The sequence below is a fragment of the Nerophis ophidion genome, linkage group LG15 (assembly GCF_033978795.1).
Source record: "Nerophis ophidion isolate RoL-2023_Sa linkage group LG15, RoL_Noph_v1.0, whole genome shotgun sequence".
Lineage (NCBI taxonomy): Eukaryota > Metazoa > Chordata > Actinopteri > Syngnathiformes > Syngnathidae > Nerophis > Nerophis ophidion.
This window is the reverse complement of record NC_084625.1, coordinates 28,427,260-28,455,203: the sequence shown is the minus strand read 5'-3', so window position 1 is coordinate 28,455,203 and position 27,944 is coordinate 28,427,260. Positions and strand designations below refer to the sequence as shown.

At 37.8% G+C, this 27,944-nt stretch overlaps 1 protein-coding gene across 1 annotated transcript; it reads right to left on the bottom strand.

The window, feature by feature from the left end:
* Positions 1-146: 146 nt before the first annotated feature.
* On the bottom strand, positions 147-26,396 carry hnf4g (hepatocyte nuclear factor 4, gamma). Its single transcript, XM_061921981.1, has 11 exons — positions 26,229-26,396; positions 23,157-23,322; positions 19,628-19,722; positions 19,137-19,243; positions 17,972-18,121; positions 11,646-11,733; positions 11,186-11,338; positions 8,656-8,705; positions 8,335-8,521; positions 1,307-1,426; positions 147-289 (listed from the first exon to the last, which is right to left on the bottom strand). The coding sequence occupies exons 1-11, from the start codon at positions 26,350-26,352 to the stop codon at positions 168-170; spliced, it is 1,362 nt and encodes a 453-aa protein (XP_061777965.1). The 5' UTR covers positions 26,353-26,396; the 3' UTR covers positions 147-167.
* Positions 26,397-27,944: the final 1,548 nt, after the last annotated feature.

Genomic DNA, 27,944 nt, shown 5'->3' with positions numbered 1-27,944 from the left:
ACTTTCATATACAAAAAAAACACCCCGTAATACATTTCCTAATAAGCAGTAACCTTTGAGTCTGAATTCAACTGCAGGCTGTACTAAATTGCAGTCTAACTTTATGTCAAGTTGTCTTACATTTATGATTGAGATGATGTACTAAAGTATAGGACACAGATCCTGGATCAGTGGTCTGCCTGTGCTGAGGGTGAAGGACTGGTTGGAGGACAACTAGGCTGAGGAAAGTGTTTGTACATCTCTGGTGCTTGACCCTGAGGAGGTGAAGGGATGGGAGTGTCTGGAGAGGCTGCAGAGGGAGAAGAACACTGCTGTGTTTCTTTCAAAACAACTTTTACATCTTTAACATTGTGTGTGCGTGTGTGTGTGTGTGTGTGTGTGTGTGTGTGTGTGTGTGTGTGTGTGTGTGTGAGAGAGAGTTTTGATCCGATGTTGCAACTCTCTTCTCCCATCTTGTGCTGGATCTATTTTTTTCATCCTTCTAGCTATAGTGGACAGGGGGGCCCTCACAACCTACTGACCAAAAGTAGACCCACACAAAGTCTCCAGTCCAAAGGCAAAACCTAGTAACTCACTTCTAGCTGATTTTGAGAAAACAAAAGAAAACCAATCTATCTTGATGCTGTCTTACAAAGATCTACAAAGTCATCAAACGTATAGATGTTTTCTTGAGCTTTCATTTTCTTGCCGATTGAGCCATGGATTGAATCTGCTCTCATGAACGTGTGCCCTTTCTCCAGATATTTTATCACAATCTCGGGTGGGCCCCATTCTGCGTTTGCACATTGGGCAAGAGCCGTGCACAGCGTCCAGTTTTTATTTTGACCCCCACAGTTATTTGCCCAAAGGAGTATGCAAGGGGAAAAATCAAGAACAATACATTTAATGAAGGTGCTTGCAACATCCTGGGCCAATCTTCCAAATATCCCCTCGTGCCATAATATCACATAATCAGGTTGACCGTCGGCACCCATTCGTGCAAATGTCTCATTAAAGACAATAAGGCGACTGACAAAGAAGCTCCAATTGGTCCCTTGAGATGCAAGGTTTTTCTGTTGTATCTACGCGGTTATGTGGTAGTTGCTAGGGCCTGCCATGCGCGTAACAGCTTACTTACGGAATAAAATACAATATCGCATACACTAATGTAAAACATATCACCTAGGAACTCCAAAATTATTATCAGCTCAGTTTTGACCAAAATTGAGTTACTGCGTTTTGCCTTTGGATGGGAGAAGTAGGCAAGACATGTGTGTGTGTGTGTGTGTGTGTGTGTGTGTGCGCGTGTGTGTGTGTGTTTTCTTACATATCTGTGGCATGTGTGTTATAGGCATGGTGCTGATGAGTAGTGTGTGTCCAGTGGCCGGGTCCTGGGTCAGCTGGCTGTGTGCTGGATGGTGCAAATGCGTGGGTTCGGATGTCAAGCCTGCACACAAAAGTCAGTTTGCATGAATATAAGCATGAGACATGTGAGTCCTGATTTTCTCATTTCTTAATATTGGCTGTACAATGGGGGTAATTGGAACTGTCAAATTATATTTATTATTGTAGCTTGCAATGTTGCAGAGCTGTTTATAATGCCTTGAATACTTCATTTAGCAAAGTAAAAGGATCACAATACTTGAAACACCAGTTGTAAAATTGATTTGGATATATTCAATATGTTTACGAACAAAACAACACATATTTTATCATTTTTTTAAAAGGCGACTTGTTTTTTTATTGTCTTTTTAATTATGTTTTTAATTATTTGAAAATATTTTTAGAATTCAAATTGAAATCTAAATATTTTATATTTCATTTTAGTTATTTTCTTTAACTCTCAAGTGATATATTTTAGCATAGCCTTTAAAAAATAAAAAATAAACCTATTTCATTAAATTATTCAATCCACAAATTGTATATGCATTTACATTTTCTTTGAGTGAGCTATTGATATTGGACTGTGCAGGTGTAATTAGTAATGTGGCCACTAGACTATTGGACACATTGTATTGTATTATTATGTATTTTTTTATTTTTTGGTTTTTTAACGTAGCGACTTGTCCAGGGTGTACACCGCCTTCCGCCCGATTGTAGCTGAGATAGGCAACAGCGCCCCCCGCGACTCCAATAGGGAATTAGTGGTAGAAAATGGATGGATGGATTAAACACATTTTAGACTGTTTTTTAAGGTAAATTTGTATTGTCGTTTTGTATTATATTTGTAATTATCTATAACATATTTTAGTACTGGAATCTAAATATATTCTTTTTTATTCTAGCTTGTTTCCATAATTCTCAAGGGAAATATTTTAGCATATACTTAAAGATGTTTTTTATCTATTAAATATTTAATTAAATATTTCGATTTATTTAAATATATTGACCTTTTCTTGTGTGAGCAGGCATACTTAATAACGTGTCCAAATAACTATGGGACACAGTCAACAGTTGTGTAGTAAATTTGATCAGGGTGTATTCAATTTATTTTCTAAGATTGAAATATTACATAAATCCATTTTCCATTTGATGTAGGGCATTTCTAGTTTAATCATCAAGTGATACATTTTATTTGCTGAATCAATTTAAAATATGTTTACTTTTGTTGAGTGAGCTATTGACATTAGATTGTGCAGGTGTTGCCTAATAAAGTGTCCACTGCACGATGCTAGACAATAAACATGATCTCATTGTGAAGCAAAGTTTATTTGGATGTATTCAATACTTTTGCTGAAAAAAACAACAACACATACTGTACTTTCTTTTTAATTTTAAAGGCAACTCATTTGTTTTCATTTTATTCTCTTTTTGTATTGTTGTTGATATATTTAACAATATTTTTAATATTTACATTTGTTTTATATTTAATTGTAACTTTAATCATAGTTTCGCTCCTTATTTCTGAAGTGATACATTTCAGCATACTTGACTATTTTTTTTTAAAGAAATAATTTCATGAAATAATTGTATTTATTTATTTTCTTTTTGCCTGATGGAGCTATTGACATGAGATTGTGCAAGTGTTCCTAATAAAGTAAGGCTAACCCGTTAATTGTATTCTATAGTGTTTTTGTTTTTCATTTTGGTAAAATATTGTTAGTATTCAAATGGAAATATAAATATTTTATATTTCATTCCAGTTTTGTTCATAATTCACAAGTGAGCTATTGATTATAGATTGTGCAGGTGTAACCCCCAAAAAACACTTTAAAATAATATGTAGTATTTAGTTAGTACGGGGCTTCACGGTGGCAGAGGGGTTAGTGCGTCTGCCTCACAATACAAAGGTCCTGCAGTCCTGGGTTCAAATCCAGGCTCGGGATCTTTCTGTGTGGAGTTTGCATGTTCTCCCCGTGAATGCGTGGGTTCCCTCCGGGTACTCCGGCTTCCTCCCACTTCCAAAGACATGCACCTGGGGATAGGTTGATTGGCAACACTAAATGGGCCCTAGTGTGTGAATGTGAGTGTGAATGTTGTCTGTCTATTTGTGTTGGCTCTGTGATGAGGTGGCGACTTGTCCAGGGTGTACCCCGCCTTCCGCCCGATTATAGCTGAGATAGGCGCCAGCGCCCCCCGCGACCCCGAAAGGGAATATGCGGTAGAAAATGGATGGATTTAGTTAGTACTTGAACTGAAATTCTAATCTATATTCAAACCTAAAATTTAACCATGAAATACCTTTTTTTTCTTATAAAAAAAAAATACTATTGTCACATTTTCTTTACTCTAATCACCTTTATTGACACTAGCTATGTGTACATGGACAACATTTATTTAATCTAATCTTTGAAATTAAGATGTTACTGTGCACATGGACCCTGAAAATTTCCCCTGATTATCATGTGCATTTTCATGCATCACACCTTAAATCGGAGTACTTTACTTAGACATGCGCAGAACCTAACAAACGGAAAACTGCGTTATTATGTGTGCCATGGCACCATCTTTTGGACGAGTTTGATCACTGCAAGTGCTGAAAGACTTCCGCTGTTACCAGACATGGCTTTATGCATTTTTGCCTGTCCAACGATTTTACAGTATTTATTTAAATTGTTTTCCTTCTGCTCACTAGTTTTGTTTTACCTCCCTTTCTGAAATGGAGCTGTTCTGTACGGGGGTGTCACTAGGTTTGAAGAACCCTCAGGAGGTTCTGGTGAACATTTTTGCACTAGCAAGGTATTTTCGCTCAGAACTTTTTGACACTGTTAAAGAATTTCAGAACAGTGAAAACGTCGAAATGATTCAAAGTAGAAGTGTAAGAAAGATTTAGTTATCTTTAGCAAACTTGAGATGGCCCAAACACATAAGGACAGTGTTGTTGCATAGAAAAGCTAGCAGGCAACTTGCAAACAGGGAAATGTTGCACAGATGAAAGCAGTGTAAACTAACTACAACAGTACTGCAGAGTTGACCTAAAACAGAAGAGGCTCTGGTTGAATGGAACTTTCTTGCCTGGAAAACAGGGGCTCTATGTCCACCCAAAGATATGTTGTCCATGCACAACCTATTTTGATTCAGAATTGTTTCACTTACAAGATTTTTTGTTGTTATTGTACTAGAATTACACAGCAAATCTTACAGAAATTGAAATGATTGAAAAGCAATATTGTTAGTTTCCTGTTATTACTGTAATGATAATTTAAGACATTTAGACCACAGATCTCAAATTCGAGGTCCACAGGCCACACCTGGCCAGTATGGATGGGTGGTATGGACTATCACCATAGAACTCCACCGTTTTGATTATGAGTCTGTCAGTGTATTCAGTCTTCAGAGTCCCCAAGACATTACTCTAAAACAGGCCTGGGCAATTATTTTGACTTGGGGGCCAAAATTTGAGAAAAAAATTTGTCTGGGGGCCAGTATATCTGATTTTTAGGAAGACTAATACAAAACCTCTCGATAATGTCTGATTGAATGCTAAAAATGTTTTGACGGACCCCCTTAAAAAACGGAGCGGAATTTATTTATTTTTTTACTGAATGAGACACCCAGAATGTACAGAATGTGGCATTTACAATGTTATCTATGAACGATAACGCCCTGAATATTGACAACATAGGGTCTTCTATCCATCCATTTTCTACCGCTTATTCCCATTTGGGATCGTGGGGGGCGCTGGCGCCTATCTCGGCTACAATCGGGCAGAAGGCGGGGTACAACCTGGACAAGTCGCCACCTCATCGCAGGGCCAACACAGATAGACAGACAACATTCACTTTCACATTCACACACTAGGGCCAATTTAGTGTTGCCAATCAACCTATCCCCAGAGGGAACCCAGGCATTCACGGGGAGAACATGCAAACTCCACACAGAAAGATCCCGAGCCTGGGATTGGACCCAGGACTACTCAGGACCTTCGTATTGTGAGGCAGACGCACTAACCCCCCTGCCACCGTGAAGCCCTAGGGTCTTCTAAAGATCCCAAAAACTCGTTTTAAAACCTGTGTAGATCTGGCATTCCAGGCTAAAGGTCCCAGACTCTGAAACAATTTGCACCAGTCCCTCTGTGTTGAAACTTTCATTTGAAAATTTCATTTTTTAGTACAGCTTTTAGTTAATGCACTTTTTAACCATCATTTTTAATCCACTTTGTATCCTTTTTATGATGTTGCCTCTGTTGTTTTAAAAGTAATTGTTGTTTTACTTTATCTATGTTTTGTACAGCGTTTTGTGATTGTGTCTGTGAAAAGAGCTTCACGAATAATATTTACCTACTTACTACTTACTTACTTACTAAAAAAAAATCCTTGCTGTGACGTGGATTAACATACTAACTAATTAGATTACCATAGTAACTAATTAGATTACCAAAGTAACTAATTAGATCACCATAGTAACTAGTATATCAGTATATCAAGCGCAGATTCTAACCATTGAAATAATTTGTATACTGTAGTTAAAGACTTACGGTCATTTGAAAATATCACCACACATCATAATGGCAGCTACACTTTTGATCTCAAAGAACTAAAAAAAATATTTGGGAATGTCCGGCGGGCCAGATTGAAAAGCTTTATGGGCCGGATATGGCCCCCGGACCTTAATTTGCACAGGTCTGCTCTAAAATAACACTAAGGCTATTAAACTACATCAATTAAGTTTAAGGAGCACACCTGTACTGCAAAGCTGAAGTAGTGTGCTTTGCTTATCTTACAGTACGGAAGTTATTTTTCGGTCAGCAATATTATAGACTTATTGTATATCACAAATTAATCGTATAGTGTTATGATGCAACTTCAGTGTGAACTCTCCCGCGTTCTGGTCGCATGATGGAAAATAATATAACGCTTATCATAAGCGTCATCATTATTCACCAAAATAGACAGATACAAAATAAATAGTTGACAAATTAGCAGTAACAGGCGAGAATACTGTTTTCGGAACTCAATGTTTAATGTTTCACCACTAATTGCCAACACGCTACCAAAACATCTTCAGTCATAATCGTCTCTTTTCAGAAAATGTTGACTTTAATTGCACAGAATCCTTGAAAATCGCCACAAATGTTCCAATACTGAGGCAACTGGAATTGAAGCATGTCTACCTCCCAGTTGATTTCTGTAAACACTGCAGGACATGCGACGTCATGATGCCATTTTTGTATTCATGTCACTTTGTTTTCACATTGATGTCTGGACATATTTTTTTTACATAAAAGATCAGATTTGACAAAAAATAATTTTGAATTTGACAACCTAACCTGCAGTGTAGTGAAAACACTGAATGTAGCCTTAATGCTGCTGCAGTCTGGCTCGACGTTGCTAAGGTAACAGTGAAAAGGTAGACTGGATTTTCAGTATAGTAATGCAGGTGATACTGATGAAACTGATTGGATTAGATCAGACCTGGGCAAATTAAAGCCCGGGGGCCACATGCGGCCCGTTAAGTTTTTCAATCGGGCTCGGCGGACATTCCCAACAATTTTTTTTTTTTTAGATCTTTAAGATGAAAAGTGTAGCTGCTATTATGATATGCACTCATGTTTTCTAACGACCGTAACTCTTCAACTATACAAAGTATTTCTTTGGTTGGAATATGCGCTTTTGGATGATATACCAGTTACTATGGTAATCTAATTAGTTACTATGGTCATCTAATTAGTTATTATGGTCATCTAATTACTATGGTAATCTACGTCACAGCAGCTCAGACGAGCCTCCGAGCAGTGTGGTTGGGAAGCGTTTCCACAGACGCAGCAGGAGATTTTCACAACAAAGTTCTAAAGCTTAGTGATATATCAAATATACCAGATTGTATGTGGGTTTATTCTGTACCATTTGCATTCATATTTCACTGTTTGTTGCATTTTTTTTGTGTTTCACTTTATTGTAAAATATGTCCATCGAAAGGGGGTGTGACATTCATATTTTGTCAATATTCAGTATTTTACCGTTCATAGAAAAATGTAACATTCCATTACGTTTTTTAAGGTGGTCTGTCATAACGTTTTTAGCATTCAATCAGACATTATTGCGAGGTTCTGTATTAGTGTTCCTAAAAATAGATATACCGGCCCCCAGACACATTTTCTTTCTCTAATTGTGGCCCTCGAGTCAAAATAATTGCCCTGACCTGCATTAGATAATAAGGGGCGCCGGAAGTTGTCAGACTCGTCAGCGATCCTATTTCTGTCTTCCGGTAATGTTTGTCTGATCTTGAATGGGATTGTGTTGAACATCTCAATTTCCCCTCGGGGATTAATAAAGTATTTCTGATTCTGATTCTGGTAAGCGCTGACAAAGTCATGTTACGACTTTCTGTGTATGTGTTTGAGACTAGCAGGTAGCACTTGGAGTTGCAGTAATGTTGGGAATAAAACTGCTTTTAAGACGACAACTGGATCACTTTTTTTATTGTTACATCGACACATGACATTCCATACCATACTCTTACTTTTGCTGGCTTAGTTTTAAAGCAACAAACTCAACAGTGGATAACGCTACTTACTGTATGTACAGTACCTGTTGAATGGGGGTAGACCTTAGCAAGGCCATCGCTTCACTCCGAGACTAATACATTTACTCACCGCCCAAAACCAAAGTATAGTGGACATCAAAGACGTATGCAGTAAAGATAATTCCAACCTGAATTTCAGAAGAAATGTTTTCATGCGCTACAATCCGAGTGACTTTCGGCATAAACCACCCGTATCAATCGGATTTAAATTTTGTTCCAAATGGCGTGTTTACATGAAGCATTTTTATTCTGGTTCGGCTTTTAATCCGATTAAATGAGTCCATGCACACATAGCTACTGTTCTGCTAAGAACTCTCCTCCCATCATTAAAAGGACCGATGTTACATTTGCAGTATAGTGTAAAGAATAAAAGGATTCAACAAGTCTAACCTCCCAGCAGCATCTCGTGCAGCAAGTTGTCTATCTTGGCCAAACCACACAGCTTGATGAACTGGAGTTGCTCAATCATCTGCCAGGTGATGCTCTGCAAGGTGGGCAGAAGGAGTAACAGCTCCCCAAAACGACCCCGCGAGTCATACTGGCGGTCATTGATATAGTCTTCCAGACTCATCTGGACCTGCGCACATACAGCAAAACAAGTTGGCATGGAAAACTGCATTGTGAACATACAGAAAATGAGAACTTTTTGACAAGTTATGTAAAATGGTAGTCATTAATTTTGGAACGTGATCAAATCTTGGTTGCACTTACCCGCAGACGCGTTGCTTTGATCTTTGAAGGGTCCCGCAAAGATTTTGCATCTGCAGACATTAAGAAATATCTCCTATTATACATAACGAAATAAACACAACTGAAGTTAAAATGGTGTACTAACCGGTATGGATTTAAGTCATTTAAAAGAGGTCCTATTTTGCTAAATCCACTTTTTTTTAATGAAATTGGTATTACAATAAGAGCCAAAAATGTGAATAGAAACCATGGAGGCGTTGAGATTTTTATAAATAACTATTTTGTTTTGTTCAACACAAGTTTTAATGGGTTGTATTAACCAGCAAAGGTCACGACACAAACTTTCAGCCTGAGCTGAAGGAGTAGCTGGTTAGTTTTTGTATTTCGTGCTAAATACTCATGCATAGGACCCAGCTGCAGAGTTTGGCTGACGACCCACTGACAGCCCTACTTAACGTATGTCAAATGTATGTCTGGTGCTTTAGAGGCATTGCTGGAATTAGGTATTTTATGTCTTACTGTCCAGCTGGGATAGGTTCCAGCACACCCAGAGCCCCAAAAAAGTCTGCGGGCGTTTTTTATTCAGGCTCCAGTACTCTGGAATGCCCTTCAGGTAACAGTAAGAGATGCTACTTAAGTAGAAGCATTTAAGTCTCATCTTAAAACTAATCTGTATACTCTAGCCCAGGGGTCGGCAACCTTTATCACTCAAAGAGCCATTTTGACCCGTTTCACAAAATAAAGAAAATGATGGGAGCAGAAGACTCTTGAAATTTATAATGAAATAACACTGTATACAGAGTTTTTTTTTGGTTTGTGCTATGTATAAACCAGGGGTCTCAGACATGAGGCCCGCAATTAAACATGAAGATTTGATGTTGGTGCGGCAAGTGAGTTTTATATGAATGCCCTTTATTAGCATCACGCATGCAATCCTCCAAAATTTGTCCGGTAGACTCTCGGGTTGCAGATTGATTATTCCCTTCAGACGTCGGCTGAGTAATACTTTATCAACAAAAATAAGGGCGTGCTACGATGGCATTGTCTTTAGCGCCCTCCGCAAATTTTACAAAGGGCTTACCAGTCAGGTCACGTGTTGTATGTGACTTCTGCAGTCAAACGCAAACAATTGCAAGGCATTCTTGTTCAACAGCCATAAAGGTCATACTGAGGGTGCCAGTTTAAACAACTTCAACACTGTTACAAATATGCGCCACACTGTGAACCCACACCAAACAAGAATGACAAAGACATTTCGGAAAAACATCCTCATTGTAACACAACATAAACACAACATAAAATATAGCAACAACCCCCCCACGCCCCCTCCCCGTCCCCTCCTGCATAGGTTGAGGTGGGCGAGGTTGGGGGGGCGGGGTGTGTAATGTAGCCTGGAAGAGTCAGGGTTGCATGGGATTCTGAGTATTTATTACGTTGTGTTTATGTTGTGTAACAGTGAGGATGTTTTCCTGAAGTGTGTTTGTCATTCTTGTTTGGTGTGGGTTCACAGTGTGGCGCATATTGGTAAGAGTGTTAAACTTGTTTATATCACAACCCTCAGTGTAACCTGTATGGCTGTTGAACAAGTATGTCTTGCAATTGCTTGAAGATTGTAATAAAGGTAACACACAATACGTGATCGGCTGGCACGCAGTTAGTGTTGTGTAACAGCGGTTACAACTACACGTATTAGAAGATGTTATGGGGATTGCCATCAAGGCCCGCCCTCAATGTTGCTGTCCGAGTAAATATCGCAGTATGCATACTTCAGACAATTTTAGGTAAAGGCTTAGGGGTCAGAAACCTCCCGGTAATTTCGGGAAGGTCGGCAAGTTAACAGCTGAGCCACACCAGAGCGATCAAAGAGCCGCATGCGGCACCGGAGCCGCGGGTTGCCGACCCCTGCTCTAGCCTTTAAATAGACCTCCTTTTTAGACCAGTTGATCTGCCGTTTCTTTTTTTTCTCCTCTGCCCCCTTCTCCATATGCGGTCCTTTCCAAGGTTTCTCATAGTCATTGTCACCGACGTCCCACTGGGGTGAGTTTTTCCTTGCCCTTATGTGGGCTCTGTACCGCGGATGTCGTTGTGGCTTGTGCAGCCCTTTGAGACACCTGTTATTTAGGGCTATATATATAAACATTGATTGATTGATTGACGTTGATTGACCCCGTAAAGGACAAGCGGTAGAAAAATGGATGGATTGATGTCTTATTATCTCAAAAAATAACAAGTAAATGCAAAAAAAGCATGTTTGGTAGTAGCCTTTGCTGATAACGTCACATACACAAAAAGGCCAAAAATGGTAGTACGGGATTCCTGAAGTTTTACAGTATTTGCTGTGTTTATGAGACCCGTCCTCCAAATTGTCCAACTTTTGAGGTGTTTGACTTTGAAGTTTCTGCCGTAACATCTTAAAATGTTTTTAAAACAGCTGTTGTGTTGGCTGCCATGAGATTGTGTAGCTAATGAGGTGTCCTGTAAGTGTACTATGCAGTGTTTCCAGGAAGTGCTGTTTGTACAAATGCAAAATTACAGTAAAAGTCCCAGTTACCAGGGTCAAAGAAGACAATGGCCTTGAGTGCTGCGTACTCTGTGTCATCCATTTGAATATCCTGGAAAGGCAGTACCAGCTCATCCAGAACTCGGTTTGCTACCCTGCACATCTCCGGCTCTGGACTGTTCCTGTGTATCACACAGCCATTACCTGCACACAAACACACACTTAATTATTCTTGGACATGTTGAGGAAATGGTGACTTACAGACCCTGTCAGGCCTCTTTAAATACTTCAGACAAGGAAAGAAGTGGGTTTTGTGTGCTTAAAATGTGATTATTGACCGACCTTCTTACATTATGATGCTGCCACATGCCCAGTATTGAGTAATAGCGTTTACACTTTTAAAGTCACAAAGAGAAATAACCCTTTAGTTAATCATTCCTCGGATGACACATTTAATCATTCATTCACGTGATTGCACCACATATGGAGGAGATTCTGGAAGGCCGCTTACCTAGAAGCAGGAAGTCCTTGAATGGCATTGACCTTTTGGCCACTCCTAGTAGGAGGTGCTCGCCTGCATGAGCCCTGAGCAAGCTTACCTGGAAGCAAACATAAAAACACTTCAACACAAACAATACGACAATGCATGCCATTAATAACACCAGGGAAATATTTAGGGTGTAGTCAAGCATACAGTTTCTGTATGCTAATAATAACTCTCTGGTTAATTATTATATTTAATATTGGCTGATGGCACATTCAGCACCGAGAGCCTTTTTTTTATGGCAATGTGTACATAAAATGAAGATTTTGTTTTGTCATAATATCAACATGTTTACGTAGTATAAAAAATACATATTTTATTACCACATATTTTTATTCGGGCTGTCTAAAATAAGTAACTTAATGTAATTAATCACAAAAAATCTCACAAAATACACTCAGATGGAACTTTAGATAAAAGGGTTACAATGCTTTGAGTAATTACATGGCATACAATCAAGTAAAAATGTTTCTGTATAACATTCTCACAATAAAATTGCATTTGTGTATGAATATCGGGCTCTCGTTTTAAGTTAATTTAAATTATGCAAGCGAGTAATAACCTATGATTAATCATGCTTGATCCAAATTCAAAAGTGTGATTGATCTGATTTAAAAAAAATATCTTTTAACAGTACACATTTTTTATATTAGTATATAACTATATACATCCTAAATACAATACAAAATAATATCATGTATTATTGCCAAAATATAACACAATGTTACATACAATATTATTATACAGCGTAAATGAAATGGAGTTCAACCAAAATAAAATGATTTTGGTTGAACACCAAATTGTGCAACTTTATTATTAGAGTATTGTTGCCTATCAGGTGATTATGGGTTGTAGAGTGTTAAGTCATAAATGAGTATTTTATATATAAAGAATCATGAAAAGTCAGTGATGCCACCCTACACCATTAACTGTTGCTTCTTCCAGCTCTTATTTTAAAACATGCCTTGTATTTCCTTTCTGCTATTAATATTTGTATTTATTTTTATTTTATCCCGGATAACTATTATTTTAGTAGTGCTATTTAGTTGGATATCTCAATGAAGATTGTTTTTTATATTGATGCTCTTGCAATAAATCAAATCGAAAATATTCAACACTTTATTTTGTTTGTTTACATTGAAAACTAAAACTGGCACTTCTTTCTGTTCATACACATTACTGCCTACTGTGGGACTGGCGTGGAACAATATATAAAATAATGACTTTTAATTTTGTATGTAATAATATGCTAAATGTGCTTCTTAATGATATCATAGTAGTAATACTGTATGGATGCTGAATTTTGTACTTTATAAGTACAGATTGAATCCTGTCGGCGCTCCCAGGTATCGATTCAAGCAAAATCAAACGGTGCCGTATTTCAATACATTTGCTGATTGTGACAGTTTCAGACTAAACACAGGCTTATACACTTGGCAAGGAAACAAGCAATCAAGGAACATTCAGAGCACACTCAGCCAAACTGCCTCGAGATAATGTTGCAATTTTCCGTGCTAACAAAGAAAGTATGCCTGATAGAAAATGCTCGACAGTAAAATAAAGCTCCACTTTTCAAAAATGCACTAGCTTGATTTTAGTTTACATTGCTGTACATGCTGCTGACTAGCAATGGCGATTCATCATTACGATTTACACACCTCCAAATTTGGTATTGAAAACTACAACTAAGGTACAAGTAACAATCTATCAGGATGTTTGTAATAAGCATAATACTTAAAGTATAACAATACACTATTTTGGCACATTAAGGTTGCCTCTACACTATGATGGCTAAGGTTATACAGGTATAACCCACCTAACCTTATCCCTGTTCACACACAAACACAATGCCATCGTTTAAATTTTGCTTCACACACACACACAATGCCATCGTTTAAATTTTGGTTTAAGACCCCCTGTCTCTTCCAGCGCAACGTGACCTAGTAGGCATGCGCAGAAAAAAAAATTTGAAGAGATGCAAGCAAGATGTTCATTTCGATTTCTTATCCGCGACGTATTGGGCAAAAATACTGAAAAAGACTGCAAGTGTAACTAAGAAGAGGGATTTCTTTGTCTGGACCGACTAATGGCGGAGTTAGGAAAGATGCGGGCATCATGCATGCTGCCTGGCCATTTCACAGTCACATCCATAAAGCAACACTTGTAGTCACACACCGCCTGTACGTTGTAAGAGTACCTGCCCTTTCTGTTGATGAAATTACACGGCATCTTCTTGACCTCAATATGCGTGCATTCAATTGCACCCAAACGCGGTGGCATGCAATGGGCCTGATGGAAATTTTCCACAAGTTCTTGAACTTCTGCCTCCGTTTTTGGTGACTTTATATACTCTAGACCTAGACGTTGCGTAAAGGCTCGACATTCATTGCGGACAATAACTTGTACAGTCTGCTTTGCCAGTCCAAATGTATTCGCTGTTTTCCAAAGTTTTTCTTCGTCGGCCAAGTAATACAAAGTACGCGCTACCTTTTTTTTTATCACATCCTGCATTCTCGTTGTCTCCCCTTTTGACAAATGTACAAAGTTTTCCGCTAAGTTGAATCACAGCTGACATGGACACTCGAAAGTTTCCAAACCTTAAATGATGGGTTAGTGTGGCTGACACGGGGTTTACACTAAATAGTTTTTCATTTAAGGAGTTATCCGGATTAATATAGACAGGGCTTAAACTCAATGGCAAAGACTACTTCCTAGCTAGGTAAGTATGGCTCCACTTTTTAAACATGTCCTGGCTTGATGATAATTCACATTGGCTTTGCCATATACATGCTACTGATTATTTGGTAATACAAACTACAACTAAGATACAAGAAACAATCCATCAGGAAGCTAATACATACAGTATAAAAACTTTGTAGGATGCAAAATCCAACTACATTTGCACATTAAGCTTAATGGCAAAGACTACTTCCCTAGCTAGACAACACACCGTAATCTATACACTACCGCCATCAGACATTGCAAATGAAACTCAGAAACGAAAAAACAAGATGTAACAACGAGACAGCATAGTTATTATAATCAGCTCATTTTAAAATGTTGCATAAAAAAGGGATTTTATTATCAAACAATTGACACATAAGTATCAAAAATTGGCATAGATTCCCTGTTGCAGGGAATTGGAACCGTATCCGTTCGAATGTGGAAGGTATCCATCCCTAATTTTCCATAGAGCCAGTTTACGAGCACCGAATGTGAAGTACGTATTTACTAATTATCTCCCTCACTCGTTTGCTACCCTTAAACAGTTGTTTTTAAAGTTCCGTGCTTTTATGACTTCATAAAGCAAAAAACCTCCTTCCTCATGGACATGACGCTGCCTCTGACCCACTCCTAGCTATTTGAGTATGCCCCTTGTTTACGCCCACCACTTTCCTGAGGACAGCTTTGCAAAAAGATTTAATAAATAAATTAAAACCAGGCTTCTTCAACAAAGAGCAATGCCAACAGCCCTTCAGTCAGCCGCAGGCTTTGGAAGCTGTAAGTTTAATGATTGTGTTTTCTAAGCGAATACGCTAAGCTAGCTTTTTAGCAATTAGCGCTGTTGCTAACACAGCTTTACTTGTTTTGCCAACCTTTTGTTTCCTCCTATCCTACTCCCTAATGCTGCATTATATGTGATATTGAGTTAGAGAAGCACAGAGTCACACTGTATATGTAAAAATTTGAGTAAACTGCACAATAGTGCTTCTTAGAGCCACACATTGTGTCATAGACAGAGCTCACATTGGCAATAAATACGGTGGCCGACATGGGCAAACACGCAGCAACGCCCAAAATACATGCAATTTCACAAAACACAACACACAAGTGCTGGGCAAACACACAATTATTTACAAGCTTACTCATGAATATGAATACGTACGTATATGCCGCCTTAAGGCTATGTCTACCCTAAGCCGGATAAACCCTTAAACGAATAATTATTTAGCCTAAGCCCCGTTTCAGCCACACTAAACTCATCGTTTAAGTTCCCCTTCCTTGGATATTTTTTTACACAGGTAAGTGCGCCATGTATTTCTTAAATCTCCAGCTCTTAGCTTTGTATGGACTCATTGATCGTGTACAAACTGAGTTCGGAGAGGAAGTGAAGTCAGAAAAACTGCGCCCCACACAAGAAGTGACGTCAGAACAGTCAGACAGCCAGCTTCATAACAATCGCAGCTAACCGCTGAAAAGATGGAGGTGAGTCATCCAGACAAGCCCGTATTTCTCTTTCTTCTACATGTACAGACGCTTGTGGAAATCACACATGAATATCTTAAGAGAAAGCGATTGCAGCTATTTGGGATACAACACTTCACAGACGGCAAGGGAACTTTCGAATGTCGAGGTCAGCTGTGATTCTATACTTACCGAAAAACTTTGTCCATTTTATGAAGGAGAGACAACGAGAATACGTGCTCTCGTGAATGTGATAAAAAAAAAAGGTAGTGTAGACTTTGTACGTTTGTATTACCTGGCGTCAAGGGAAGACTACGAAAAACGGCGAATGCTTTTGGACTGGCAAAGCAGACAGTATTAGTTATTGTCCGCCATGTATGTTGTTGACTCAACGTCTACGTCCAGAGTATATAAAGTCATCAAAAACAAATGGACAATGAAGGCGTAGGCAAATGTGTGAAGAGTGTTCTGACCAGATTTCTAGATCCCGAGATTGATTGTTGTAAAATGCTCTTTGTCATATTGTGTACTTTCACGTGTTTATTAAAGATTTGATTATTTATGTCGACTCAGGTGTGATTCACTACAATAGGGCTTAACAGCAGGAAGGGGAAAGGGTCTTAAACGGTGGCATTGTTGTGTATGGACACGGATAAGGTTAGGTGGGATTTACCCTGGATAACCTTATCCGGCTTTGTGTAAACGGGGCCTAAGGCTTGTCAGGCGTATCAACACATCTTGAGCAGGGGTTGATCGGACTGGCACCAAAATTGCAATCATTGCTAGACCTCTGTCTCTGTTGACTAATTATAATAAATAAATGGGTTGTACTTGTATAGCGCTTTTCTGCCTTCAAGGTACTCAAAGAGCTTTGACACTACTTCCACATTCACACACACATTCACACACTGATGGCGGGAGCTGTCATGCAAGGCGCCAACCAGCACCCATCAGGAGCAAGGGTGAAGTGTCTTGCTCAGGACACAACGGACGTGACGAGGTTGGTACTAGGTGGGATTTGAACCAGGGACCCTCGGGTTGCACACAGCCACTCTTCCACTGCGCCACGCCGTCCCTACATATACATACATACATATATACATATACATACATACATATATACATATACATACATACATACATATATACATACACATATATATACATATACACACACATACATACACACACATACATATATACATATATATATATATATATATATATATATATATATATATATATATATATATATATATATATATATATATATATATATATATATATATATATATATTTGTATATGTGTATATATATATATGTGTATATATATATATATATATATATATATATATATATATATATTTGTATATGTGTATATATGTTGCCCACAGTTTGGCTTACTAACATGTGTATATATATATATATATATATATATATATATATATATATATATATATATATATATATCTATATATGACCCTCTTAATGCGCTCCATAATCCGGTGTCCATTTTGTCTGAAAATAGACTTGACTAGACCTCCTCATCGGCAGTTCGCCTTATAATCTGGTGCGCCCCATGGTCCGTAAAAAAACAAATAAAAATATGATTTGAAGAATCGATTTTACAACTTATTGTAGTGCTGCAAAAGAGGGTCAATTGATAGGAAGACAGACTTTCAGTTTGTTGGATGTTTGGCTTGTTTATTGACATAGCATGTCTTAAACATGTGTAAAACCAAACTAAAAAAATCAAAGTAGCGACTTAAACAATTAAAAGTACAAAGCCTAGAAACTTACTCACTCCAATCGAGGAAGGAAAGCTTGTGTATGGCCGTCAGCACACCTGAATTGTTCTCAACAAAATGGCCGCCACACATAATTGAGGAAAGAGACACAGCATCCCGTGTATTTTACCCGAAATTGCATGTTTTTTGGGGTGTTTATGTATGTGTGTTTGGACATTTTGTGTGCTGTGTTTTGGGAAGTTGCATTTGTTTTGGAGGTTTACATGTGTTTTGGCTCATGCCGCATGTTTGCCTCTGTCAGCCACTGTAATTAAAGCTACCGACAGACAAAACAAAGTGGACTCCATGATGGTGTCTTACCTGGTCATCCAGTAGTAGCTCTCCAAAAGAAGGGATGTATTTTGCCCATTCCACCAACACCAGCAATTGCTGTCTCATTGATTCACACACATCTCCAACTGTGGCTGTTTTCTGCTTTGTTATGTCTGCTATTCCAACCGGAACACTTATCTGAATGGAGACGGAAACTGATGAGGAGCTGGATCACAATCTCTTGACTTTTGAGAATCTCAGATTTAATTAATTCTTATTCGAAAAAGGAAGTTTGACTTGGGGACTATCGAGGGTCAAATGGCACACAACTAAAAAAATGTGTCAGTAGTTAATTATGATTGAAAGTAAATACAAAAATGTTGTAATAAAGGTGTTATTAATTAATTTTATGTAAAATTACATTTATTCATTGAATAGTTAATTATTGATTTTATTATTTTATGATTTAATTATTTAACAAATTTATGAACAATTTCACGATTTAATAATTAACTTAATTATTACTTGATTTCATTACAGGAAATTGTTTTAGGATTACATTATTTAATGTAATTATTTCATGATGTAATTCAATATTTTACAATGCAATTAAATATTTTATTATTTCCTGATTCAATTAATTATTTTACAAATTAATGGAGATCTTCTTGATTTAAATATTTCATGCATGTCAGTGCTTCATTAAATAATTGTATCCGTCAAAATTAGACAGCAAAGTAATAAAAATCTGTAAATTATTAAATCATGTAATTAAATAATGAAATAAGTAAATCAACCTTTTAAAATTCAATTGTGAAATATTTAATTAAATTATGAAATAATAATTCATACAAATAATGAAATAATGACATTGTGAAATAAATAATTAAATAATGAAATAATTAATTACATCATTTAATTATGAAATAATAAATCATATAAATAATGAAATAATTACATAGTGAAATAAATAATTAAAACATTAAATGCATCATTAAATTCTAAAATAATCAAATACATAATTAAATAATCAAATATAATTTTGCACAAAATAGATTGACATATTCATCTCTTTCTAATTTATTAATGACAAATTTAAGTAATTATTTAGGATTTGTTTATTTAATTTTGTCCCAGTTGAGTTTCGATAAGGCATAATAATAATAATAATAATAATAATAATAATAATAATAATAATAATAATAATAAACACCTGTTGGGATAGGGATTCAGCTTGGGCCAAAACGGTGATGGGCGGTATGTCTTGAGAGTCAGACATACTTCTTCTGGAGCTGATTCGATCTCTTTCGTTTTGCACGGCTAAAACAGATGAGGCGGAGAAAAAATGTAATAAAATAAATAAAAATAACTGTGGTTTTGCAAGTTGGTGGCACATAGATGACAGCAGACGTGCAGCTAAGGCGAATAATATTTTGGAAAAATAGCCTGAGAGGCTGGCATCAGCAAGAGGAGTCAAACGTTAACCAGTTGCAATCCAGAACAACAGCTTTGAATAACATGATTAGGGGTCATAAAACCTCATTCCAAGGTTATTCCCCTCATAAACACACACGTACTAAGTAATCAGCTATTTTACGGCGGTGACTATATCAACCATTTCGAAGCAGCTAGATTGAGGCCCACGTGAGTAGTTTCATTATGGCCAGTTGTCGATATGTAAATATAAAATAGGATGACATATACCTTCTTTTTTCATGCCAGCTCTGAAGCATTTGTTGAGTCTGCAGAAGCGACACTGGTTCCTCTTATCTTTGTCAACGATGCACTGTCTGCTGAACCTGGGGAAGAACAGCGTAGCGGTCTAATCAAACATACTGGGCTATTCACCTGAAGTTGAGTTCAAAACGTAGGAAAGACTTTGACATTTTTGAAACAAATGACATACAATAAAAAAATGTGTGCTTTTGTTGTTTAGAAGAACAGTGAACACAGTGGCAGATCCTTACATTGACATTTGAACCTCCCACAGGCCAGCACCAGGGTCCAGCCATCGGTGGGGAAAGAAGCGCATGTAAAATGTTAATTATTGAGTGCCAGAGCACATATGAATTTTTACTACTAACATATTCCTAGCCTCCTGCTTCATCACTGTAATTATGCAATAGCAAATTTCACTTGACAAAGTCACCATCCAACCGTGCCATGGTGCATTATTGTATTTGTTTTGTAACACAGATGTACTCGTACAAAAATGTGGCAGAAATATTTGCTGATTTCTGTTTAATTTATACTGTTAATAACTCTTAAAGCCCCACTTAAGAACTTTTTAATTGTGGCAGATTTTTAGTGCCAGTGGACCAAAGCGGTAGTGTTTTGCCTAAAGGAATGAGGTGGCGACTTGTCCAGGGTGTACGCCGCCTTCCGCCCGAGACAGCTGAGATAGGCTCCAGCACACCCCGTGACCCCGAACGGGACAAGTGGTAAAAAATGGATGGAAGGAAGACCACATTGCTGATGAGGACCAACGCATAGGGTTAGTCAGTCAGTATTACTGAGCTTTCTGTAGCAGGAACCTAGATATTTTACTCAAACTTTATATTTGCGATTTGCAGTCATTGCATTGTTTTTTTATACAGTCCTTTTGAGTTTGTTGCGTGGTTGATCATGTCATTGTGGAACTGTGAACTATCAAGCTGGTGGATAATTATTACTACTATGAAAATTCTCGATAGCTAACATCAACATTATCATTTTGATTTGAGCATTGAAAATGACTTACTGGGACAGCAGGAACAGAGCCAAGGCAGCATCGGTCCCAAATCCCTACTCGCCTTTGAGCTCACGCCGGCGATGGAAGGCCGGGCCAATGTTGATCCTTGACTGTCCTTTTATCCAGGTATTGTCCGTATAAAAGTTATGTTAAGTTATGAAAATATTTTATGAAGGTTAAAAAGTTGCTAAGTGGTGCTTTAATTAGGTCCAAAAAAGGAATTTAAATAAATTCAAGAGTGAGTCAAATAGTATAAAATTCTGTTTAGGGCCCCAGTTTAGCACTGCAATGAATGGAGAAGTGCTGCCCCCGGTCCTTCGTTTTCTGGGAATGTGGCTGTGGGGAGAGGCGTGGTCTGCGGACCAGCAGCGAATTGGGGTGTGCCAGGACCGGCTTCGAGATCAGCGACAGGTGCGTAGATGGCCCACTTTGGCCTGCTTATCTAATTACCTGTTGCTCTGTTAAAAGGCAGCAGCCGGGGAAGAGAGCAGAGTTTGAGGTGGAGCACGAGTGAGAGCGAGACAGACAAACCAGAAAGACATTTGCTGAAAAGCAACAGAAAGACTAAAAATAAAACAGTGTTCAATCCTGAAAAGGCGCTGTCATGTCAGTACATGGTGGTCCAAAGAACCCGGAGAGGAGATACCTTCACAGTGGCCCTTAGAACAATTTGGTTGACTAGCCCTGCTATACATGATATAAACCAAAAATAAACTACATGCTCAGACTATGAACTGAAATAGTGCATTGGCTCTCTCTAAATAAACTTTGTGTATTAATGTGGTTGTAGGTTCCAGTGGTGCGTCGTACAAACATGTGTTGGATCACCTATTTATGTGAGGTTGGAATGTCTATATCAGCGCTATTAAACTGGCTGCCGAGGGCCAAATCCGGCCTAGGAATGATACCCTTACGCCCCCAGAGTTCAGTTCAGAACTTAAACATTTTTGCAGGAAATTACGAAAAACAATACTGCTCCTATTTCATTGAGGAACTTGAAGCATTGCAAACAGACTGGCATATCTGTGCATCATCATTGTAACCTTGCTAGCAAACATAGAACACTCACAATAAGAAGGTCTTGGGTTCGATCCCCGGGCTCGAAGTCTTTCTGTGTGGAGTTTGCAGGATCTCCCCGTGACTGTGTGAGTTCCCTTCGAGTACTGGAGATAGGCCGTTGGGCAACACTAAATTGGCTCTAGTGTGTGAATGTTAATGTTGTTTATCTGTGTTGGTCCTGCGATGAGGTGGCGACTTTTCCAGGGTGTAATCCGCCTTACGCCTGAATGCAGTTAGGATAGGCGCCAGCCAACCTCGGGACCCGATAGGGACAAGCGGTAGAAAATGGATAGGTGGATGGATTTATGTAACTAAGGTGTTTCTGTAGCCTGTTTATTTCCAATACAGTCAGTAGTGTTTGTTCAACTTATTTTGTTATGCTAGTGGGGTTCCTCAAGGTTCATTTTTAGGTCCTCTCTTTTTCATCATTTGGGCTATTCAGCAAGTGTCAAGATGGGGGGGTCACAGCTTGCTGTGGGGTCGTTCTCCCAGGAAGGCAGACGGACTACTCGGGACATGGCGTGAAGGTGAACACATGATTTAATTTTAACACTAACAAAGTACAAACGAAAGGCGCGCACAAGGCGAAGACACAAACTTAGCATAGGGAAACAAAAAAAAAACTTAGACACACTATGCACATGAAACCAAAAAAACACTTACTGTGTTGTGAAACGAGCCGCATGAACTCTGAGGTGAAAAAAACTAGCATGAAAAGAACAATGACGCCAGGCTGACTGCCTGGCAACTACAAGCTTAAATAATAGTGACATCATTAACACAGGTGCGTGAGTCCTAAACAAATCAGGTGCGCGAGTCCAAATGAGTACAGGTGAAACTAATGTGTTGTCATGGAAACTAAAACAAACCAGGGTGCGCAAACACAGGAACTAATGGAGTCAAAAACAAACAAATAACTAAACAAACCATGACAACAAGTACCCAGCAACCTCAGTTCAGATTCACATTTTTGCAGCAAATTCTTAAAAACACTCGAGTGCTGTCCTCGATACGATCGTTGACAAGCTTTTTTGCAGGAGGTCTTTAAAAACAGCAGAGCGCTCCTGTAACGCTGACAAATTAAATAGACCAAAATCAAATGTCTACTGCTGGTTCTTTGGAATATACAAAAAAAGACTAATAGTGAAAGGAAAAGATCGGGCCAGCACCGGTCCTTAGCTTTCTGAAAATGCGGCCCCCAAAACAATTCAGTTGAATATCCCTAATCTAAATGTACAGCATCATTAAAAACAAAGTGAAAATATTCAACCATTAATGCATCATACCAGACTCTTTTGTTGGAGCACCTAACAAAGAGCACGGTGAGTGTTTACAGTAATTGCTGTGGTAATAATGGTAATGGATCCATGCATGCAAGACGTCTTCAGTGTTTATGGGATGTTGTAGGCCACAAATATGAGCTGCCATGTTTGCCATCCTCACCTGCAGGTGTAGATGTGGCTCTTGCGTATGGAGCGCCTGAAGAAGCCTTTACAGCCATCGCAGCTGGAGGCGCCATAATGTTTCCCCGTGGCTTTGTCTCCACAGATGGCACAGTTGGTGTTGGCCCCGTCCGGACCGGGTAGGCTCGCTTCGGTTGGCATGCTCTCTAGAAGGCATAAACGTTAATAGCTATAAAAAAAAATCCATTAGCAATGCCTGTAGAGAGTTGCAGCAGTTATGTATTTATCCTGCATATTAGTGCAATGCTGAATGTACCCTTTTATGCAACAGACCTGCAACAGAAAGTAAATGTATACAAACTATCAAAAGTGTGAAAGGATTGCGTACCAAAGTACTACTAAGACTCATCCAGGAAATGGCAAACAATTCAGTCAGTGCTCCTAATAAACATTAACGTTAATATCTTTATTTCCGGAGTCCACGTCGTGGTTATCATTACAATGATCTGACTTTTGTAGTCATAAACAAAACCATAATCATCATCATTATCTGGATAGTTACTAGCCTGCCAAATAGAAATGAAAATGAAGATCACATGTGCATTTAAAAATGTCAGTTTTGCGATCATTGTCGCAGCGTGCACACAGGGGTGACATCAGGAAGCCAGGCCAATAAAACAAAACACATGACTCCTATCTGCAGTTTCTACCTAACTATTCCCGGCTTTATTAAAATTCTGATTGCACATTTGTGTTATGTCTTCCTTGCCTTTTCTCAGGCAATATCATCTTGTCTCCAATCAAAGTAATAAACACGAGCAACAACAGCAATCAATGGAAAACAGGATATGTGCGACACAATAAAATGTAATCAGTTTCCTATTCTTCATCATTTAAAAAAACATATATTTGCCGTATGTACTTTTTTACCTGCAGACGCCAAAACGTACGTTGCTTTAAATTGTAAGATTTTATATATTAAAGTCAGTGTTCAATCTTACAGAGAATATTATATTGAAGGGTTATTATATTTTTGGACGGGGAGCACAGCAAACTGTTCTATGTACTGTTGCAGTATGAGCCTTATTTTGTGCAATTTGACTACGTTTTTAACAAATAACAGTTACAGTTTTACTAAGATCTTTTTGGAAGTGTTCAAGCATTTTTGCCTGTACAGACAGTTACAATTTGTTGTCAAATAACTTTTGCAATTTTACCAAGATATTTTTGGAAAATGTTAAGCATGTTTGCCTATATAGTCTATTATATTAAGGTGTTTTTGTTTTTTTATTGTTCTACTGTACTTACTACAGATATTATTCATATTAGATTTAAAAAAATACATACAGTATCTATGTCTTTGTAGTATTTCCTTTTGGGGGAACATACACAACAAACTGTTCTGTGCACTGTTGAGTCTTATTCGGCACAACTTTATAAAACATAATACAATTTTATTTTATTAAATGTATTTTATCATCAAAATATTTTAAACATTTATAAAATATTTAAAGAGTATTTTTATATCAGATTTTTATTTTATTTCAGGCATTTTTTCCTTTGCATAGCTTTAAGATGTATGTTTTTTATTAATATTTTACTTTGCTTACAAAACATATTTATATTAAAATAAGGAAAACAAAATGCATTATTTTCCTTTTTATATACTTTTATTTTGGGGGACAAACATAACAGAACCTTTCTATGCTCTTTTGCAGCATAATTCTTATTTTGTGCAGTATTAATAAAAATGATTATAAAAAATGTTATTAATCTATTAATTATTTATAATAATTATAATTATTAATATTATTATTTATATTTATTTTAATGTTTTTAACAAATCATTTTTATTAGCAAGATCCTTTGAACAATGTCAAGCGTTTTTCTCTTATATTAACTTGTATTTATCTATTTCAAAGTATTTTAATATGCTTACTATGCATTATTTATATCAATATAAGTAAAACAAAATAAAATAACATGTCTATCTTTATTAGTATATGTAGTTTATTTTATTTTGTGGGACAAAAACAACAAACTGTTCCATGCACTGTTGTAGCACGATTTTTTTGTGTGCAATTTTATAAAATTATTTGATGTTATTGAATTATTTATACATTTTTAACAAGTTAAAGTTAAGTTAAAGTTTAAGTACCAATGATTGTCACACACACTAGGTGTGGTGAAATTTGTCCTCTGCATTTGACCCATCCCCTTGATCACCCACTGGGAAGTGAGGGGAGCAGTGGGCAGCAGCGGTGCCGCGCCCCGGAATCATTTATGGTGATTCAACCCCCAATTCCAACCCTTAATGCTGAGTGCCAAGCAGGGAGGTAATGGGTCCCATTTTTTTTATAGTCTATGGTATGACTCGGTTGAACTCCCAACCTACTGATATCAGGGTGGACACTCCAACCACTAGGCCACTGAGTAGGTAAACAAGTACTTTATATCAACAAGATATTTTTCAAAAATGTTATTCGTTTTTTCCTGCATAGTCTGTTATAGAAAGTTGTATTTTCATTTATATGTTATAATGCTTACAACACAACGTAAGTTAAAGTTAAGAAAACAAATTAAATATTTTTGTCTTTATAAACGAAATAGGTTATTTTATTTTGCGAGGCTAAAACATAACAAACTGTTTATGCCCTGTTGTAGTATTCGACTTTTGGGGGGAATACACGTAATTACTATTGCCTGGATCTTTTTTGAAAGGTTTAGGCATTCTTACTTTTATGCTCTTTCCTATTATGACACATTGTATTTATTTTTGGTTTCTTTATATTTTAAAATAATTCTATGTTTACTCTATATGGTTTTCACCCATGTAGGCCTATTACATGCTAAAAAGAAAGCTATGTTGTGTCAGTTTGCACACTGATAAACCACCCGTGTCTACAGTACATTCAACTCTGGATGTGTTTTAAGAAGTTTTGTACAAGCAAAAAAACACAAATGACACTGCCACACACACACACGTGTACATTTTTGACTACAGAAAAGCCACAAACTCTTCCCTTACGGTGACACAAATGGACTCTGCCCCATCGTCTTAAGCAGGGCAGCTTACTTTCAAAGTGTGTTCTATGTGTCTGCACACACTTACCTCCATAAAGTACCTCAGCATTGTCAAAGCCCAGTGTGCTGTATGAGGGATCCAGACAGTCACAGTAGTTGGCGACTTCCATATCTAATAGGGATTTATTCTGAGGAGTGGCGAGGTACTTCATTCCTGTGTTGTCCTCCTTTTCTACATCCAGTCGTCTTCCCTTTACTACACTATCTCACATCTTACAGACATAACTACATGAGGTCTCTTAAATAAAAGATCTACAATCTCATGTGATTGGTCCTTGGACAAGGTGAGGAGGAGGAGCTGTGACAAAGATTTCTCACCTCATCGTACATTACTTATCTCCTTTACACTTATCACAGGGATGGTCAGATAGCAGCGTAAGAAATCACACAATTTTGCCATTTTCTTTAAACGTATAACATGCATTTCATCAGATTTTGGAGGACGTAGCGTGGCCTTTTTTCTGTGTGCAAAGTCAGCCATGTGGGTGCACACTGATTTATGGAAGTGTGCGTGCATGTCGTCCCCAGGCCTCCTAATCTAATCAATAGCGGAGTAATAGCTGCACCACCTCAGCAGATATTATCTATAAAAGCGCTCAGTGAAGAGTCAAACACTGATAAGTCCATTAAAGCCTTCCACAAACACGCCTCTCGGCTTGTCAATTCATAAAATTCACGGATTAAACTCTCTGACCGCACGCTATTTCAATCTTTACAGTATTTCAGCTGATATGTTTGGTAAATGATACCTCACTCCCTGTTTGTAAATGTCAATATGCCTTAATTATTAGAAGTTTACATACCTTATTAACTTCAAAACAGTCACCGTAATTGACTGGAGCTGATCGTTTCTCCTCTGACAGCCTAATATACCACTCTAAAAGTTGCACGTTTTGGAGTTTGAGTGAAATTTACGGGACTATTACGCCTTAAAAGTCGAATAAAATGTGAGATAGGCAAATCTCAAGAGACATTTAAAAAGTGTGATGATAAGCATGGAACTGTATCTTTAAAGGCCTACTGAAACCCACTACTACCCACCACGCAGTCTGATAGTTTATATATCAATGATGAAAAATTAACATTGCAACACATGCCAATACGGCCTTTTTAGTTTACTAAATTGTAATTTTATATTTCCCGGGACTTTTTTCTTGAAAACGTCGCGTAATGATGACGTGTACGCGTGACGTCACGGTCTGTTATGAATATGAGCACTGCAAACACACACAGCTATAAGTCGTCTGCTTTAAAGGCATGATTACACAGTATTTTGGAGATCTGTGTTGCTGAATCTTTTGCAATTTGTTCAATTAATATTGGAGAAGTCAAAGTAGAAAGACGGAGTTGCGAAGCTTTAGCCTTTAGCCACACAAACACACGGTGATTCCTTGTTTAAAATTCCCGGAGGTGAAGCTTTACTATGGATCAGAGCGGTCAAGCGAACATGGATCCCGACCAAATGTCAACCAGCAGATTTCGGTGAGAAAATTGTGGTAAAAAGTCGCTTCTTACCGGAGATCAGGTGAGCTTGTGCCGCCCATAAAGCTGCCGTCGACTTCCCCGAGACACTGCGCGTCAACACACCCGTGGACACACACCTCCGACTATCAGGTACTATTAAACTCACTAAAACACTAGCAACATAATACAAAGTTAAGGGATTTCCCAGAATTATCTTAGTAAATGTGTCTAAAAACATCTGAATCTGTCCCAATGCACACGTTTTTTTTTTTTAACTTTA

Bases quoted from the DNA above. Each gene is read 5' to 3' on its own strand.
- hnf4g (XM_061921981.1), bottom strand. From the start codon at position 26,352: ATGAAGTACCTCGCCACTCCTCAGAATAAATCCCTATTAGATATGGAA. The intron at 18,122-19,136 runs GTGTTTATTATT...GTCTCCATTCAG, and splicing joins CTGAATCCCTATCCCAACAG to ATAAGTGTTCCGGTTGGAAT. The intron at 11,339-11,645 runs GTAAGCGGCCTT...GTTTGTGTGCAG, and splicing joins CAAGGACTTCCTGCTTCTAG to GTAATGGCTGTGTGATACAC.